Source organism: Pelodiscus sinensis, chromosome 4 (assembly GCF_052426305.1).
Source record: "Pelodiscus sinensis isolate ZL-2025 chromosome 4, ASM5242630v1, whole genome shotgun sequence".
NCBI lineage: Eukaryota > Metazoa > Chordata > Testudines > Trionychidae > Pelodiscus > Pelodiscus sinensis.
This window is the reverse complement of record NC_143055.1, coordinates 82,299,437-82,316,114: the sequence shown is the minus strand read 5'-3', so window position 1 is coordinate 82,316,114 and position 16,678 is coordinate 82,299,437. Positions and strand designations below refer to the sequence as shown.

Here is a 16,678-nt window from a genome sequence, read left to right as displayed (position 1 = left end):
GAGAGCCAAGACTAGTGGCTATAAACAAACTTCTGAGACCACAGGAAACTTGGCCACACCCATGATAAGAGGACTTTCAGGTAACTAAAATCATGCCAGACCACAGATGTTGCCAGACCAGAGAACGTTGGACTAGATAGGCTCAACCTATAGGAGCTAGCACAGAACAATTCAGGGAGGTTATGAATGTTTCTGCAACAGCAGTACCTCCCAGACTCCTAGAAAGGTTCTTTATTTCATAATCTGAGAACAAGGCTGAAGAGGAGTTCCAAGATGGAAGGCTTTCCTTACAAGAACTAAAATCTCATCAGGAACAAATGAGGGCTGGCCCAAGCCAATGTTCTTCAGGTACCAGACAGCATTGCTTTGTGTTTTACAGATCCATTTTTAACTCTTAGTTAACTATTATTAACTATTAGGAATCCATTCAGCCTAGTGGATGCTTGCAAATATTTATTATGAAAATGAAGTGGTGACTTATTGCTTAAGTTTTCTTAAATATTGCCTGATGACTTTGGTAAGTAGCTCTTTCTACTGATAGCTTGTTGCTTAACGGAATTTAGATTGTAGTGTTCTGTTGTACCTTAGAAAGGTCCTCTTTGTCTAACTGCAACAAGTACAATGTACTAATAGACTGGATTAGTATTTACAAACAAAAATTTAAAAATGTTTCTATTGCCAATTTTCAAATAAACCCAACTAGAAAATACCATTTTGTGATGGTAGCAGTTTCTAATGCTAAAATTTCTTTACTTACCAGGAAGATTATGCCATTTGTTCACAGCAAACAGTCTGTTAGCAGTGACTGTGATCACAGCAGGAGTTGCCAGACCAGGCTGGGTGTTGGCTGCTACATGAGTGACAGGGGAGTTGGATGGGAACTTTAGGACCATGATAACATCCTGTTGAGCTTGGTCTGTGAACATCAATGGACTCTGCAGGAGGAGATACTGTTGAGTGGGCAAACAAGAACCCAAACACATGGGAAAAGAAAAGATAGGGCAGGGAAAAGAAAAACAGGACAGAACAAGTGAAGTAAGACTGAATTAAAATAAGCAAGAACCAATAGCAATGCAAGTAAAAATAAATGAAGTAGCAGTAAACAGGCTAGTGGAAACAACTATTTTGAGAGGACATCCTTCACATACACCCTTAAGGTAGCAGCATTGCAGAAAAGGAAAAGATCTAAAGTCAATGTTGTCTGCAAGTTGTATTAAAAAGTTTCCAATTGCCTGTCTCTGGCAAATGCATTATCTTCCACATCTTCAGAAGTAGCACACCAAGGAAAGCAATTTCAGAGAAGCCCATAACCAAGAAAGTGAGCAATTCCTTCTCCCATTGACCATCACAGATTCTACTTAGTTGGCAGACAAAGATTCTTTGCAAGCCAAATGGAGAGAGGGGAAAAAAGCAAACTCAAACAAATATATATATATATATACATACACACACACACACACACACACACACACATACTGTGTGTGTGTATATGTATGTTGTGCAGAAATAAGACTTAAGCAAGACACAAAAGTAATTATGTGTCTTTATGCACAACATAATTAAACACAGTTGTAAAGGAAACATTTATAAAGTGGATGGAATCACAGACATCATCCCATTACATTGCAAATACCTTTGCTGTCTACAAAAGTCTAAAACAGGAAATAAATCTAGATTCCCCCTAGCCCAATCAATATAATAGTTTTGTTTTCAACGTAACTAATGGAAAGTTTATCACTAAGACCCCTAAGATCACTGCAAATGTTAAAACCAAATATTGATTTTCACAGATTTGTTAAACCATGCAATTTGCATGTCAAACAGTTACAGAGCTGAGCAAGTAACATAATTTAACAGGATTGTTTTTACCACTATATGGTGTACCACAGAGAGAGGAAGAGCTGGTTGGTCCCTGGACAAGGAGGGGGCCAAGGTGGCTCAGCACTCCCAGAAGGGGAGGAGCTGAGGGCACGCAGCCCTCAGTACTGCACTGCTGCCCTTCCCCCCCATTCCTCCACCAGCCCTGAGAGCCACCTGGAGCAATGCCATGCAGCACTCCAGTGGCAATTTAAAGGGCCTGAAGCTCTGACCTCTGCTGCTCCTGAAGCAGCAGCGGCTGCATGTGGGAATCCTGGATCCTTTTGAACCAATGACGCAGAATTATTATTCCACTGTCCACTGCCAACTATATTCCTTTGGTATGTTTTCTTGTCAATAACTAAATTGACTTGTCATTAAATAAATAAATATGTTGAGTAGTACACTTGGCTATTTTCTGCGTGCAATATTCCAGTACATAGATGCATATATAAATGTGGAAGTGAAAACATTTAATATATATTAATTTAGAACTAGTAAAAGAAATTAAATACATTTGCATTTTTATTATCACTCCTTTTTAAAAAATTAAGAGTACTTAGAAAAACATATCGCACATGAATTCCTATTTACAGTCTTTGCATAAAGGTGTAAATAAAAGCAACTAATAAGCTACCCAGACACCCTTCGGAACAAGTGGCTAAAAGCCAATCAATATTATGAGTTAATCCTCCCTGGATGCTCATTCAATTAAAGGTGTCAGTAATGCCTCATCTGATGTGGCCTCAATTAAATCCAGCTATCTGATGGTGTGAAAACACAGGGGGATACAGCAACAGCAGCCAAACCAGACATATAGGCAGCCTTCGTGTGACTGCTAATTACTACACCTGGTGTATATTATGGCTTGTGCACTTAACAGCACATGGTGGCTTTTATTTCTGCTGTATTCACACACAGAAAAACACATTGAAACTTCAGTAAATAATATGATTACAATGATAAAACATTCTTGTGTGTGATGGTATAAAACCCCTTCTTCACCATATAACACATCGTCACCCTAATTTTTCCCCTCTTGGAAACCTTACACTACTTTTAAAATTATTAGAACAACAGTTCCGTAACATCATGTGATACTAGCCAAAGGCAGTGGTAAAGAAAGAATGTGAAGCACAGCTTAATTTCTGTATGCAAAGCTACAGAACTTGGTTATGAAATAACTCTGTCCACTAGATGTCCAATATTTACTTAGATAATCCTCATGTAACTTACTCTGATGAAACTGTACACTCCTTACTACATGAAGTGCTTGTTGGTAACACCAATTTATTCAGCTAAACTGGGGTGAGTCGGTAACAAAATCAATAGATTTTGATAGTTCATGGGTAAGAAGTTTTAGGTCTATTAGGCTCCTATTGTACATGGTTTGTAAATTATGGTATATACATTTTAGGGTTGGGGTTTTTTTGGGTGTGTATTTAATTTTAAAGCTCTTTTCACTCAGGGACATTTTTAACCCTAATAAGGTAAGTTTCATAGATCCTAAAAGAGAGAATTCTCTTGTTTACACTTAATTTTTTAAAAAAACCATGGACTATCTTTGACCAGTAAGGGAATGTAACATTTAGAGAAATTCAGGAATTAACAGAATGTTTGTTCCAGTTGGTCACAATATAATTTAACACATACTGGTTCTGAGTTTTATAATGACACATATGTTATTTTAGACTTGCGGCTGCATATGATATAAAATGGAAACTAATTAATAAAAATAATAATGATAAAATAATATTTACAAACTAACAGGGGTAAAATAGGAAGCATGTTAATACTCAGTGCCTGGATGTTGTCATCCTAGTATTATTGAAAAACGCATTAAAATAAGTTTCAACTCAAACTAGTAATTCTAGTTTTTAGGGGAAAGTTTATGCCCGAGGGGAAAGACTAGGAGCCTCCACCTCTTCAATCCAGAGCTCTTAGGGGATCTTCCTAAGGCAGGGATATTCCCTTGTCTCTAGCCTGAATTGCTCCACATGCGCAGGTACCAAACAGAAATACATTTCCAGGTAACTCCTTTCCCAAATACTAGTTCATGAACTCACCTCAGAAATTCATCTACATGACAGAGTATCATGGCTCCTAGTCCCTTTTGCTCCCCACCCACACATTTTCTACAAGGAGTTCAACTTCTGGGAGCTTTGTCTTCCCCTTAGCCTCAATCCACTGTCTGGGAAAAGGTCCTTTCCATTCAGAGAAAAGAAGAGAAGCATAGGGGACATAGATACAGATCCTGTAAGGTGCTGAATGTAAACTCAGAGGTTCTGAGACTCCTCAATTTCCACTCATACTCAGAATTGTGGAGGCTTAGGACCTCGATATCTCACATACTTGAACTGTTGAAAAATTTGGATCCACCAAATTACACTGACAAAGTACCTTTAGGGAACATCGATGAGAAGTTTCTGTAATGTGAACTTCCATAATCTTTTTAGCTATCAGTGAACTAATAATAGTCAAGCATTGCAAATACTAGTGAGGACTGATATTTCAGAAAGTTCTAGTTACAATTCAATACGCAGAATCTTACATTCCCACACACACTCAAACATATCCTCCCAAAAATCTGAACATGTGAAACAACTGTGCAGAAATAAATAAAAATGAATGGGTCACAAAGAGTTAATATGATACATACCACCTGCATGGCAGAACTTCTTGGAGGATGTGGCTCTATGAGTAGTTGGGAAGGGGTCTGTCCAAAACTTCGTATTTGAGCTTCAACAGCCTGGAAAAGGAACAGGCAGGTTTGCATGTTAAGAGGTGCTAATTACAGGCAATAGAACCATAACTGTCACCTGAAAATGTCATTCCACACTTCTGGCTTGCTTCATGTTGAAAATCAACCCCGTGTGTTCACTGTGGGGCTAAGTGCTTGGCACTAGTACTGAGAATGAGGTAATCATTTTAGCATTGTGGATGCTATTTCCATGAGAAACTCTGCAAAACCTCATCCTGCTCAGTGATATTAAACAGAGACCGGCTATTATAATCAGAAACCCTCCTTATTGGCTCCATTTCTCCTTTCTAACACTGGCTTATCCTTCTTGCTTCATACTTGAGGAACAAAAGCTAATGTTTTGCAGGTACTAAGAAAGCCTGCAACTTTTTGGTTAACTCCAAGTATCCAGCTGCATGTCAATAATTAAGACAAAAAAAAGGGCAACTTAGCGTATATTTTTTCCAATATATTTTTATAAAAAAGGAAGACACATTCACTGTAACATGGATTATACTACTAACAGCAAATCAACCAATAAGAATGTAGAAAAAATAGATCAAGACAACAAAAAACTTCAAATAGGTTCTTTCGTATACATTTGTCAACAAATATTTGATTAAAACTATGCCAATCGCTCTCTCCTGATACCTAGTCACTTTTATCTCTAAACAATCAAAGGAAAAGAAACCTCATACTTTGTTATTCTTTTAAGTTAACATTTAGAGATATAGGAATCCTATACTGCCTGCCTCCATCTTGATTTCCTGAGTTTGCATTTTTGGCCTAAAAGAAACTAGAGATTTTGAGAAACCTAAAGCCTGATTTTCAGAAGCAACCTTCCTCTGAAACATCAGGCCCTTAAAGTGTTCCCAAAAGTGTCCAGAAATTGAAGCACTCCAAAACAACTTACTTGCTCTACACCCCCCCCAACAACTGTTACATTCTTGCTCTACACACACACACACACACACACACACACACACACACACACACACACACACACACAAATGCACAAAACCCACTGGCTTCCACAGAAAAGGCTCACACACACAAATGCACAAAACCCACTGGCTTCCACAGAAAAGGCTCTTACTTTGTTTATTGCTTACCTGGAACTCTGTATTTTTAACCACTTGTTAGTATTTCTGCGATAGCTAAACAATCCTTACAGTAAATTTTCTCTAATTCATTAATTTCAGATAAGAATAAATTGTTACTCAAACACGACACTGCTCAATGTAGAAACAACAAAAGCAAAAATAAGTGCCACCTGAAATTCTCTCTGAAGATTTGAGGCTTCATTATGGAGCCATTCTTCTATCTTTATAGATAAGAATTGTGCCATTCCAAAAGTATTTGATCTTACTGCTAATATAGGATTGTATTTTATTTTTATATCTATCTATCTATCTAGAATAAGCTAAAACAATGTTACAAATATGCTCGGGACAAATTCTGATACCCTTACTCATTGAGCACACCCACTGCAATAACTTCATAGGGACTGCTCAAGAAGTCTCTCAGAAACAAGCTATATACAAAAGATACCATATACTAAAGATACAAGCTATACACTCTTAAAAACCTGATTTTTCTCATTCATACACATATGCTGAGACCCAATGAGTAATTATGAGACACAAGATAAACACAGTCCAAAACCAAACTGGCATATCTGCATAGAACCAGGCACTGGACCTGATCGGTACATTAGGAGTTCACACAGAGATAGCTCTTCCAGCCTGAACCAGGCATATTTCCTCCTCCAACAGGAGATAAAATTTCTAATATCCAAAAAGTACAATAGACTTGGGCATCTCTGATAACTTATGGGGCTAACTAAATTAATATTAAAGTCTGCCAACTAGCCCAAAAGAAAAAGAGCTGTTGAAACATTATAACTGTATGCACAGCACAACAGTCAGACATATTGACACAAAGAATAGCCTCCTTTCTCCAGTGTCTATGTTCTGTGAAGATCTGTGACAAGTGAAAAAGGAGAAAATAATCTGGGTCTGAAGGTAGTAGCAGACTTTAGCACGATTACTTTCATTTATTTTCCACAATTTTGAGGAAAGGCAACAAATTTTTTTCTCTTCGAACATTGCAGCCTTTTAACCACAACCAGGAAAGCTCATTAGCACAGTGAGTTACTTCATAATCCCTGGTTGCCTCCAAAAATCACTCCAAAAAAGTTCCTCCAGCATCACATAGCCTGAGGAACTGTCAAAATGTTCCATACCATAGGTCAACCAAACCCAGGACGATCTCCTCAAGCAACAGGAAATGTATGATGGCAGGACTAAAATCAGTCTGCACTTTTCCCATTCATGTAGCAACAAAGAACTTGAAGTAATACAGGGCATTTTAGCTATTGGTTACAACTCGGACTTCTGCCCCACATGGTAAGGGAATATCAGACAGGATCATATGAAGCCTCTACTGAAAGATAATTAATGCCTCTTCTGAAGAGGCAAAACTGCTACTTATCTTAGAGCATGAAACAGTTTGATCAGTAGTCAAAAAGACATCACCTGACCTTCTGGATATGGTAAATTAAGGCTGAGCATCAAATCTCACTTTCCTAGGCAATTTTGATAATGGCTTTGGTCATTCATTGACATCAGAAGAATTTGTGTTTTTGCATTACTAAATTTCTCCATGGCATACAATAACGTGAATAATTATGATATTAATGACTATAAGTAGAATTTAAGGAAATGATCATTGATAATTTAAAATATCTTCACAGTTATAATTTTAGGGTGCTTTCAGGTAATAAAGCTTTTGTTGTGAGATATTAGTTATCAAGATCCTTTAATTTATTCATTAACTAAGAGGATACTTGTGTAACTAGCATGAAACTTTCTCCAAGGCATAATATAACTGTAAATTAATTTATAAATACAAGTATTCTGAGCAAAATTTTACCAGTTAGTAGACAGCATTTGCTTACAGAAGTAACCATTTGCTATATACTCTCAAGCTTTTCTTTTCTCCCCCACTTCTTTCTTTAGCAAAATTTAGAGAAGAGAAGAGAAAAACAAATGATGACTTAAGCTTGTTTAAAATGTAGTTTTTGGCTACTGTTTAACACAGATATTTTCAGTCTCTGGACACATTCCCTAATTTAACTGTGAAAAAAGTTAATTCAATAGTATGCTGTACCCACCAAGTAGGGTTGTAAATTATTTTGGGAAGCGGGTGGGAGGGGGTTGAACATATGGATATAGTTAAGGTAAAAACAGATGTTTGTTACTTTTCTTTGCAGAAACACTCAGAAATGAATTCAAAATTGCTTTTTTCATGTTTATGTCTGAAAACTATAAAACTGAATATGAAAGAGGGAGGGTAGAGGGGGAAATGGAGGGATGTAGACAAAAAGAGAAAGAATGCAAGGGACTCTAAAGTTTTTATCTCAAATCATGAATATTATAAAGGCCCTTCAAATGAAAGGGCAAGTTATATTATTAGATTATCTTCAGATTTAAAGTCTTTTATGGAAACAAGAGTTGGTTTTATCAGTTCAGTCACCTAGCAACAAGTTGTGTAAGAGTCCAACAGCATGCCCATTTGCAAATGTGTAACCCATTTCACATGCAAAATTATTATTGCTACATTCCTATTAGTCTTCTTATAGGAGAATACAACAGGCAGAAGTGATGATCCCTTTCTGAAAGTGTGCTTTTACATATCTAACTGCAAACATTTTCAGCTACTACTATACCAGGTAGGATTTAAATTCCACACATTTGAGAGACCAGGTGAAATAACATCCTGTACTATTAAATACATTCCTTCAAGCATGTGTTAAGTCCAAGAAAGGCTTTGGGTTCATCTTTCTTCTTTCTACCAACTATTTTGCCCAAGATATAACAATCCTTGAAAAAGTAATTACTTTGGCTTTTTGCCTCCTTACTTCACCACTGAATATTCAAAAAGGTTTACACACATGTTCCTGAGTGATTGAACAATATGCAACTATGATTGCTTGATTTTCCTTCCTTTCACCCAGACCTTGCTTAACAACACAAGGAAACACTGAATATTTGACAGGTTCCCATTCAGACAGTGAAGTTGAGTGGCTTACTGGCTAGAATGAATGGCTTCGCTCCCCTCTGGGAACATGATTAAAATCAAGCTTTGATAATAGTAATTGAAAAACCATTCTGATCAGATAGTTACTTAAAGGTTCTAAGTTAAGGTTCTCAGTTAAATTCCTCATGGACTACAATCAAGATAACATTAACCCTGGAGAACAAGCCTGGCTCACCACAATCAGATAAACGGCCAAAGATTAAAGACAAGAAACTCTTTATAATGCCCTCTCTTTTATTAGATATTAAAGCTACCAGATCATGGTTGTCAATAATTGGCAGAAATAAGCCGTTTATGTGCTGTGTTCTGGCTCTGTGGCTACAATGCCTTGAACCAGGGGAAAATACACTCTTGAGTTTTAGTGTCAAAAATCCACATGCTTATATGTTTGTTTTTCAAAAAATAAAATAAAATGAGCAATCTAGTTTTCATGCCAAAACAGAAAATCATTCTACTATTTTAACTTTAGTAACTCAATCCATTTATTTTAATAATCACAGTTCCTTTACCTGGCACAGCTTAACTATTCACCCAATTTTAATGTTTTAAAAAGAATGCAGAATTTACATGTTTGGCTTAGAAATCTAGCAAGCATAAAGGAGAAAAAAGAAATGATGACAGATCAACAGTTACACTGTATTCTGACAGTGTTGTTACCAATGTATGCTATCAAATGGCTATGCATTTATTTAGAATATTACAAATGTACAAAATCTATGGCTGACGTTCTACACTGTGGATTTTTTTTTAATTGTGTAAGTCAAATTACATACTAAAGCATTATCAAAAGGCAGAAATGAGAACAGGTTATACCTCCCTCAGTGCTCCCTGGTCTGGCACCATCGGGACCTGATCAGTACTGAACAAGGGAATCTGCCGGACTAGGGGAAGTCAGTGCCACCCCTCTGCTGCTGATGGCTGCAGGGCTCCACTCTGTTAGGAGCAGAGGGGCCCGCATTGACAGAGCAGGGAATGGAGAGAGTGAACCAAGCCCCCATAGCAGCCGGGCTCCACTGCCAGCCACAGGGCTGAACTCCTAGCCCTCGGCCACAAGGCTCTGCACTCACCCTTGTGAGGGCCAGTTGCTGAGTGTGTATAGGGTTGCAAGGTAGCCGGTATTTTTGCCTCCTGGCAGGGGGGGGGAAAAATCAGAAAATACCGGACATTTTAGGTATCCAGTATTTTCTGATTTTTTTTTTAACTGGACAGGAGGTGAAAATACTGGACTGTCCAGGTCAATACAGGCAGTCCCCGGGTTACGTACAACATAGGGACTGTAGGTTTGTTCTTAAGTTGAATCTGTATGTAAGTCGGAACTGGCGTCCAGATTCAGACACTGCTGAAACTGACCGCCAGTTCTGACTTACATACAGATTCAACTTAAGAACCCCAAGTCAGCTGCTGCTGAAACTGATCAGCAGCTGATTCCAGGAAGCCCGGGGCAGAGCAACTGTGCCTTGGGCTTCCTGTAGGCAGCGCTGGTCAGTTTCAGCAACGGCTGACTTGGAGACGTCTGGGGCAGAGCAGCTGGGGTGCTGCTGGGTTGCTCCAGTAGCACTGCTCCTCGGCGCTACTGGACCAACCCAGCAGCACCCCAGCTGCTCTGCCCCAGGAGTCCTGATTCAGCCGCTGCTGAAACTGACCAGCAGCGGCTGAATCAGGACTCCTGAGGCAGAGCAGCTGGGGTGCTGCCGGGTTGGTCCAGTAGTGCCCAGAGCGGCGCTGCGGGACCAACCGGCAGCGCCCCAGCTGCTCTGCCCCAGGGTCCACAAGAAAAGCCTGGTCTGCTGGGGGGGAGGGCACACTAGCTGCGCCCCCCCCCAGCAGACCAGGGGCACAGGGAGCAAAGCGGCAGCGGGGGGTGCCTCGCCTCTGAGGCTTTGCTCTGGCACGGGACCGCTTTGCTCCCGGTGCCCCTGGTTTGCTGGAGACCGTCCCCAGCAGACCAGGGGCACCAGGAGCAAATCCACAGCCGCAGCGGGGTTCCGCGCTTCTGAGGCTTTGCAAGAGCAAAGCCTCAGAAGCGGGGGACCCCGCCGCGGCTGTGGGTTTGCTCGCGGTGTCCCTGGTCTGCTGGAGACGGTCCCCAGCAGACCAGGGGCACCGCGAGCAAACCCGCAGCAGCTGGGTTCTCTGGCAAAGTCTCAGAAGCGCGGGAACCCGCTGCTGCTGCGGCTTTGCTCGCGGTGCCCCTGGTCTGCTGGGGACCATCTCCAGCAGACCAGTGGCACCGCGAGCAAACCCGCCGGGGCTGCGGCTTTGCTCCCGATGCCCCTGGTCTGGTGGAGACGGTCCCCAGCAGACCAGGGGCACCGGGAGCAGCTTTTCTCGCCCCGGAGGTCGAGGTGGCGGGACCGCTGCCTGTGAGCTCCGGGGCGAGAAAGCCCTGTTCGTATGTGCGGATCCAACATAAGTCGGATCCGCGTAAGTCGGGGACTGCCTGTACCAGACACTTGGCAACCCTATTAACTAACTATAGAAGTCCAGACCAGAGAGACTGAACCTGTAATGGCAAATGGACCACAAAGATTGTAGTACAAATTCCTTGCATTCTAACACAAAACAAAAACCCATCCAAACTACACCACATACTTGGGGTTGCCATATATATATATATATATATATATATATATATATATATATATATATATATATATATATATATATATAAAATCTATAGAAACTCTAATTATTTCTCTGACTTAGCTCAGAAAAGTAATACCTGGTAGTGTTTGTATGAAAGAACTGCACATGAGTCCATATGTTATAATTGAAGGGGAAAGAAAAGTATTGTGATGCACTCATCAGACTATAAAACACACTCTAAGCAACTTTAGAGTTGCATTAAAAAGTCTGATGTGAGAAAGCAAACATATGAGAAAAATTACATAATTTAGCTAAAAATTATTAGTAGACAATTGTATCTAATTACATGGCAGTCATTGAGGTAAAATAGGAAATAATCACAGTTTGTAAAAATATGAACAGATTTCCCAATCAGGATCACATAAATTGTTCCAATCTGAGCCTATACATTCCAGGCATATTAAACTGAGGCCTAGCACAGCCTCACTGCAATCTCCAGTTCATGCAGCTGTCCATCTACTACAGTGTAATCCTAGCTGCCAATCTGAAAGAAACCAGTTAGTCAGAGCAGACACAACCAACAGAAACAAATGTCACTCAATAATGTTCAGAGGCACTGGGTTCATGGATAATTTCAAACAGTATCTCTGTCTGGAACACTGATGTGCTCATTCAAAACACCTAAATCTCTGGCTACTGGAAATAAGCAGATAAAAAGTAAAACTAGAAAAATGAGTCTGGTAGTACTTCAAAGAGACTGACAAAAATGTCATAAGAAACCAAATGAAACTAAGTAAAAAACCAATAATGGGGGCAAGAGTGACTAGATTTAATGCACACAAAAATGTAAATATTTGTGGGAGAGGGTCTGATTAGCAAAGTTAGCCATCACCACATTTTATTTATATACACATATTTTTCCACCAAAGAATATTATGTAAGGTCTTATATAAAAAGCTAGGATCTCACTGGTTCAGTAACATTGCTGTGAAATGCATGTACAAACACTAAATAAAGAGTTAAGTATGTATACTAAATATGTGCACCTAAAACTTGTATCACAGTAGAGGTGACAAACAGGTTTCTGCTATACCAAAAATGATAATTCAGTTGCTCCATAGGTCCACATGCAAAGTAAGCTTTGTAAGTGAACACCATGAGGAACCATTTTCATATGAATTTATTGAGGGGGAGAGGAGAGAATTGTGAGGTCATTAGTGTCATGATTATGAGGGTTAGCCAGCAGCCTGGGAATTAAGGGGTTAACTACACCTAGCCAGGTGAGGTGGCCAATAAGAATGTAGGTAGGACTTTCAAACTGGAACAAAGGAATTTGGGTTTTTTTCCCTCCATCTCTCTGGGTGAGTCCTCTGCAGCTACAGAGAGGGACAAACATGTCTCTCTCTCTCCAAGAAACAATTCTTCATTTTCTGCATGTAGGGTAAAGTTTAGATAAATCCATCAGGTTTTCTTGTTTTATGATTTGGGTATGGGATCTGAGATCTGTATATGTTTTAAAATATGTTTTGGCTTTTCTTTGTAACTAAGTTCTAGGTCCATGGAGTTTTTCCATGAGTACTGTATATTTTATTACCTTCCCATCTAGTCATGATGCTTGCAACAGGAATATTGATGTAATAATAAAAGTTCTTTCTTTTCTTTTTATTATCCTGGCATTGGTTAATTGTGTGCCCTAATTTTTATTTTACGGGTGAGATTTCCCAAATGATCTTTCCCCTGATTTCTTTATTAACATTTGGGTGGTGGCAGCAGAAGTTTTATTCCCAAAATCTAGGGTTTTAAGATTTTGGGGGAAGTTTTATACCAAAACCTGGTAGATAAGGCTTTGGGGTACACCTGCTGGCCCCCACTTCTGCATTTATCATGCCAGAGTGGGGAAGAAGCCATGACAATTAGGAAGGCAGAATAATGTATGGGAGGGTCATCCTGACTCTGAGGAACAATGAAGTCTGAAGAATATAAGGTGAAGGCAAAGCTCACATCTTTTATCCTGAACCTAAGCAGCAAATGGACAATGCATTTACATTCATGAAAACAGAATCTCAACTAGACTTGGCTGAAATGTGCATCTGGATTGTGATAAAGTTCTTCAGCCAGATTAGCATCTTTAGTTTTTGTGTTATGATTTTTACAGATAACCCTGCTGTTCCTTTATTTTTTCTCACTCTCTCTTGAATCTTGAACCTTTGACAAACTTATTGTTGTTTTCACTGTAAATATAACTCAGTGCTATAGTATTATACAGTGAGATGATCTCGAGTTGAATCATTCAAGTTGATGTGTGCACTATTTTGTTGGAGACAGCAAACCTAGTATTACAGTGAACATTCAGTGGCCAAAGAGCTGGTACTACAGCAGAATGTTTCGAAGTGGTTTGGCACACCAGCGAACCCTACTGTTAACTTGCAAAGGAAATATAAGGGTTGGCATATCCCAAAGGATATTGCATGGGTGATCAATAGGCTGGTAGTGTCAGGGAGCTGACACCCCTTGAACACCAGCAAGTCTCCCCTCACTGCAGACAGGGCCAGAGTGGGGAAAACAAGGTGAATCTCAGCCCTTAGCATCCCAAGAACTGTCTCAGTCTAGTTACTACTAGATCTGGTTGAAACTTTTCTGACAGAACATTTTTCCATCAGATAAGGCTGATATGCTGAAACTGCCAAAGCACTGAAATGAAACATTTCAATAAGGTCAGAACATTCTGTCAAAAACAGAATATCAAAACATTTGATCTTACCGGAATGGAACGTTTTGATTTTTTTTTAAATGGCTTTATTCTAAAATTTTATTTTATGTTTAAAATAAAAAGTCAAAATGTGGTGATATTTATAATCTCACAATGCAGTGTGCCCTATTCTGTCAAATATTTACATTTTCTGTGCACTCTCATCACTATGCATTTATATGTCTTTTGGTTTCTTTTGCCACTTTTATTCTGATTTGGACAAAAAAAATTACAAAAAAGCAGATTTTCCTACCAATTGAAATTCTAGTTCCTGCACAGCTACAGATAAAAACACTAACCATTAACTTATGCCATCAGACTTTTCAGAATCTGTGAAAGGTTAGACAACAAACTAAGAAAAGTAAAATATTTTGGTAAATAGAGAAATACAAATATTTAATTTCACATCTGCTGCACTGATGTGACATTTGTTTAGATAGTTGTAATTTTTATAATGTTGGACACAGTTTTCTACTGCCTTGCATTAATTATTTTTATCATCTGTTGATCACCAACACAATATCCTCTGGGATTTGCCAGCCCGTATTTTGCCCTTACAAGTTAACAATAGTAGGTATGTTGTAGTTCCAAATTGCTTTGAAACATGTAATGAACAATTTAAAAGAAAAACACCCCAAACTAAGATAATATGTCATGACTCTTTTTAGAAGTTTTATTATATACAGCATTATTTAGTACATAAATTTTAATTAGGTTACATTTTAAGCTAACTGAAATCAAACCCAGAATGCTGACATGATAACAAATCAGTTTAATGTTATATAGGAATCTCCCAGAATGCTCAATTTTAGAGATACTGGAAATATGTGTCTATGGCATTCTGATATTCCACACTCCTTCCAATTGGAAAAAAAAGGGGGGAGGGGATGGGATTAGAACATATTCATCATTTTTGGACAGGCAGACAACATTTTGGTTATTATCTTATTGAAAACTTATTGCTTAGTTCCTTAGGTCTGTTTTCTCAAAGTACCACATAATGGCTACAGACTGCATCAGGATACCAGAGTTGATGGACTACTTGTCCAATACACAGGGCTTCAGTAATGGGAGCATTACTATAGCAAAATGTTCATATTTCAATTAAATGTGTAAGAGTTTTACATTTAAAATTACATTTCCCAAGCCGTAAAGAAAAAAAGTTTTTCAGTTGCGTCAACTGAAAGTTAACCTGGAAGATTCTTTTACTCCTACCACTTCTCGGTCCTGACTTGATATCACATTGGCATTTACCTACCAATCATGACTAATAATCTTTTCCTTTGTGGCCTGGCCAGCAGGAGGGACTTGTACAGCAAATCATTCATCTACCTCCTCCCCCCATGAAATCATTACCTCTGCAAGAGGACTGTTTTCCAAAAGGCTTCAGAGGAAGAGATCAGAGTCTAGCACACAGCAATGTTGACAAGTCCGTCTCTGGCTGGCCACAGAAACAATGTGTTTGGTTTTGATTATATTCTTTTTAAATCAGGCACCATTTTATGGTATTTTTAGTGCTGGTTTTCAATTAAAACTAGACTAATCCTTAACATTTATTTGGCTTTTCACACACAGTTCATGGGCTGCACTATGTCAAATATACCATCTGTGCAGCACACTCCTAGCCAGTGATGCTTCAAAGATTGTTTCCACAATACTTTGAACTGTGTCTGCATGAATTCTTCACTTATTGTATTCAACACTTCTAAATTTACTATTCCATGGCAATGTTGTGTAATCACTTTATTCCCTTTTTAAAAAGCCCACTGCAACCACAACAAAGATTGTGCCCCACCTGCTGAAAACAGACATGCAGATAATTTCCCAACTATTTAGCAAACATTAACTATGCTATAAATACAAATTGTGTTTATACTTTGTGAAAGATTCACTGCTGTCTGTGTTTTCCAGCTGAGTTAAAGCTGAAATATGCTATTAACTCCCACCATGAATGTAACTGAAAGGGAGGCCAAAAATGCTTTCCCTGGGATAAGATATCAAGATCTGCTACTGCTGTCATGAAACTGGGGTCATGTAAACTAAACACTGCTGCTGCTCTTTTTGGAAAGCACAGAAAGCTCTCAAACTGTAAATATTTAAAAATAAAAATTACACTTATAAGGGGAAGATCGAAGATACAGAAAACTTACCCACAGATGATACTGAACGCTAAGCTAGGATCGAATTTCAGTGCCACCACTCCTAATGAATGTGGAACAAGTTTCTTTCTAAGACTGAAAATAACCTAGAATTATTTTTTCTATATGTGCAATTATAATAGGCATGGTCAAAGAAATATGCCAAATATGCTGTCCAAATTGATTCCTCTGATGATTATAATTCATAATTTTTGAAATTTCTGAGTCTGTGGAAATCAAAATTAATAGTAAATGGAATGAAGAAAATTAAATCTCTTATTATTCTCCATATTACCTTTCATGTATAAAATGTTGCTGTCTCATTTTAGAGAGGAAATTAAATCAATAGATACACCTTCCCCTAAAGAGGAAAACTCTTTTTCGTGAAAGTATTTGAGGTTTTTCAGTCCACTTTGTTTGAATTCATTATGATTTACAGGAGAGATTTGATAATGATAAAAATGTATATAGTGTGTAGGTATATACAGAACAGGACTTTTTAACCAA

At 38.6% G+C, this 16,678-nt stretch overlaps 1 protein-coding gene across 7 annotated transcripts in view; it reads right to left on the bottom strand.

Annotated features, from left to right (window-relative positions):
- The window catches only part of LRBA (LPS responsive beige-like anchor protein), a 559,883-nt gene that overhangs the window by 48,923 nt on the left and 494,282 nt on the right, over nt 1-16,678 (bottom strand). For 6 of the 7 annotated variants that reach the window (XM_075930027.2, XM_075930020.2, XM_075930019.2 and 3 more), the window contains 2 exons: nt 4,517-4,606; nt 758-950 (listed from right to left, as the gene is read on the bottom strand). In XM_075930027.2, the coding sequence (XP_075786142.2) occupies nt 758-950; nt 4,517-4,606 (283 nt within the window). The remainder of the gene's footprint in view (nt 1-757; nt 951-4,516; nt 4,607-16,678) is intronic. The other variant, XM_075930023.2, reaches the window with a different exon arrangement.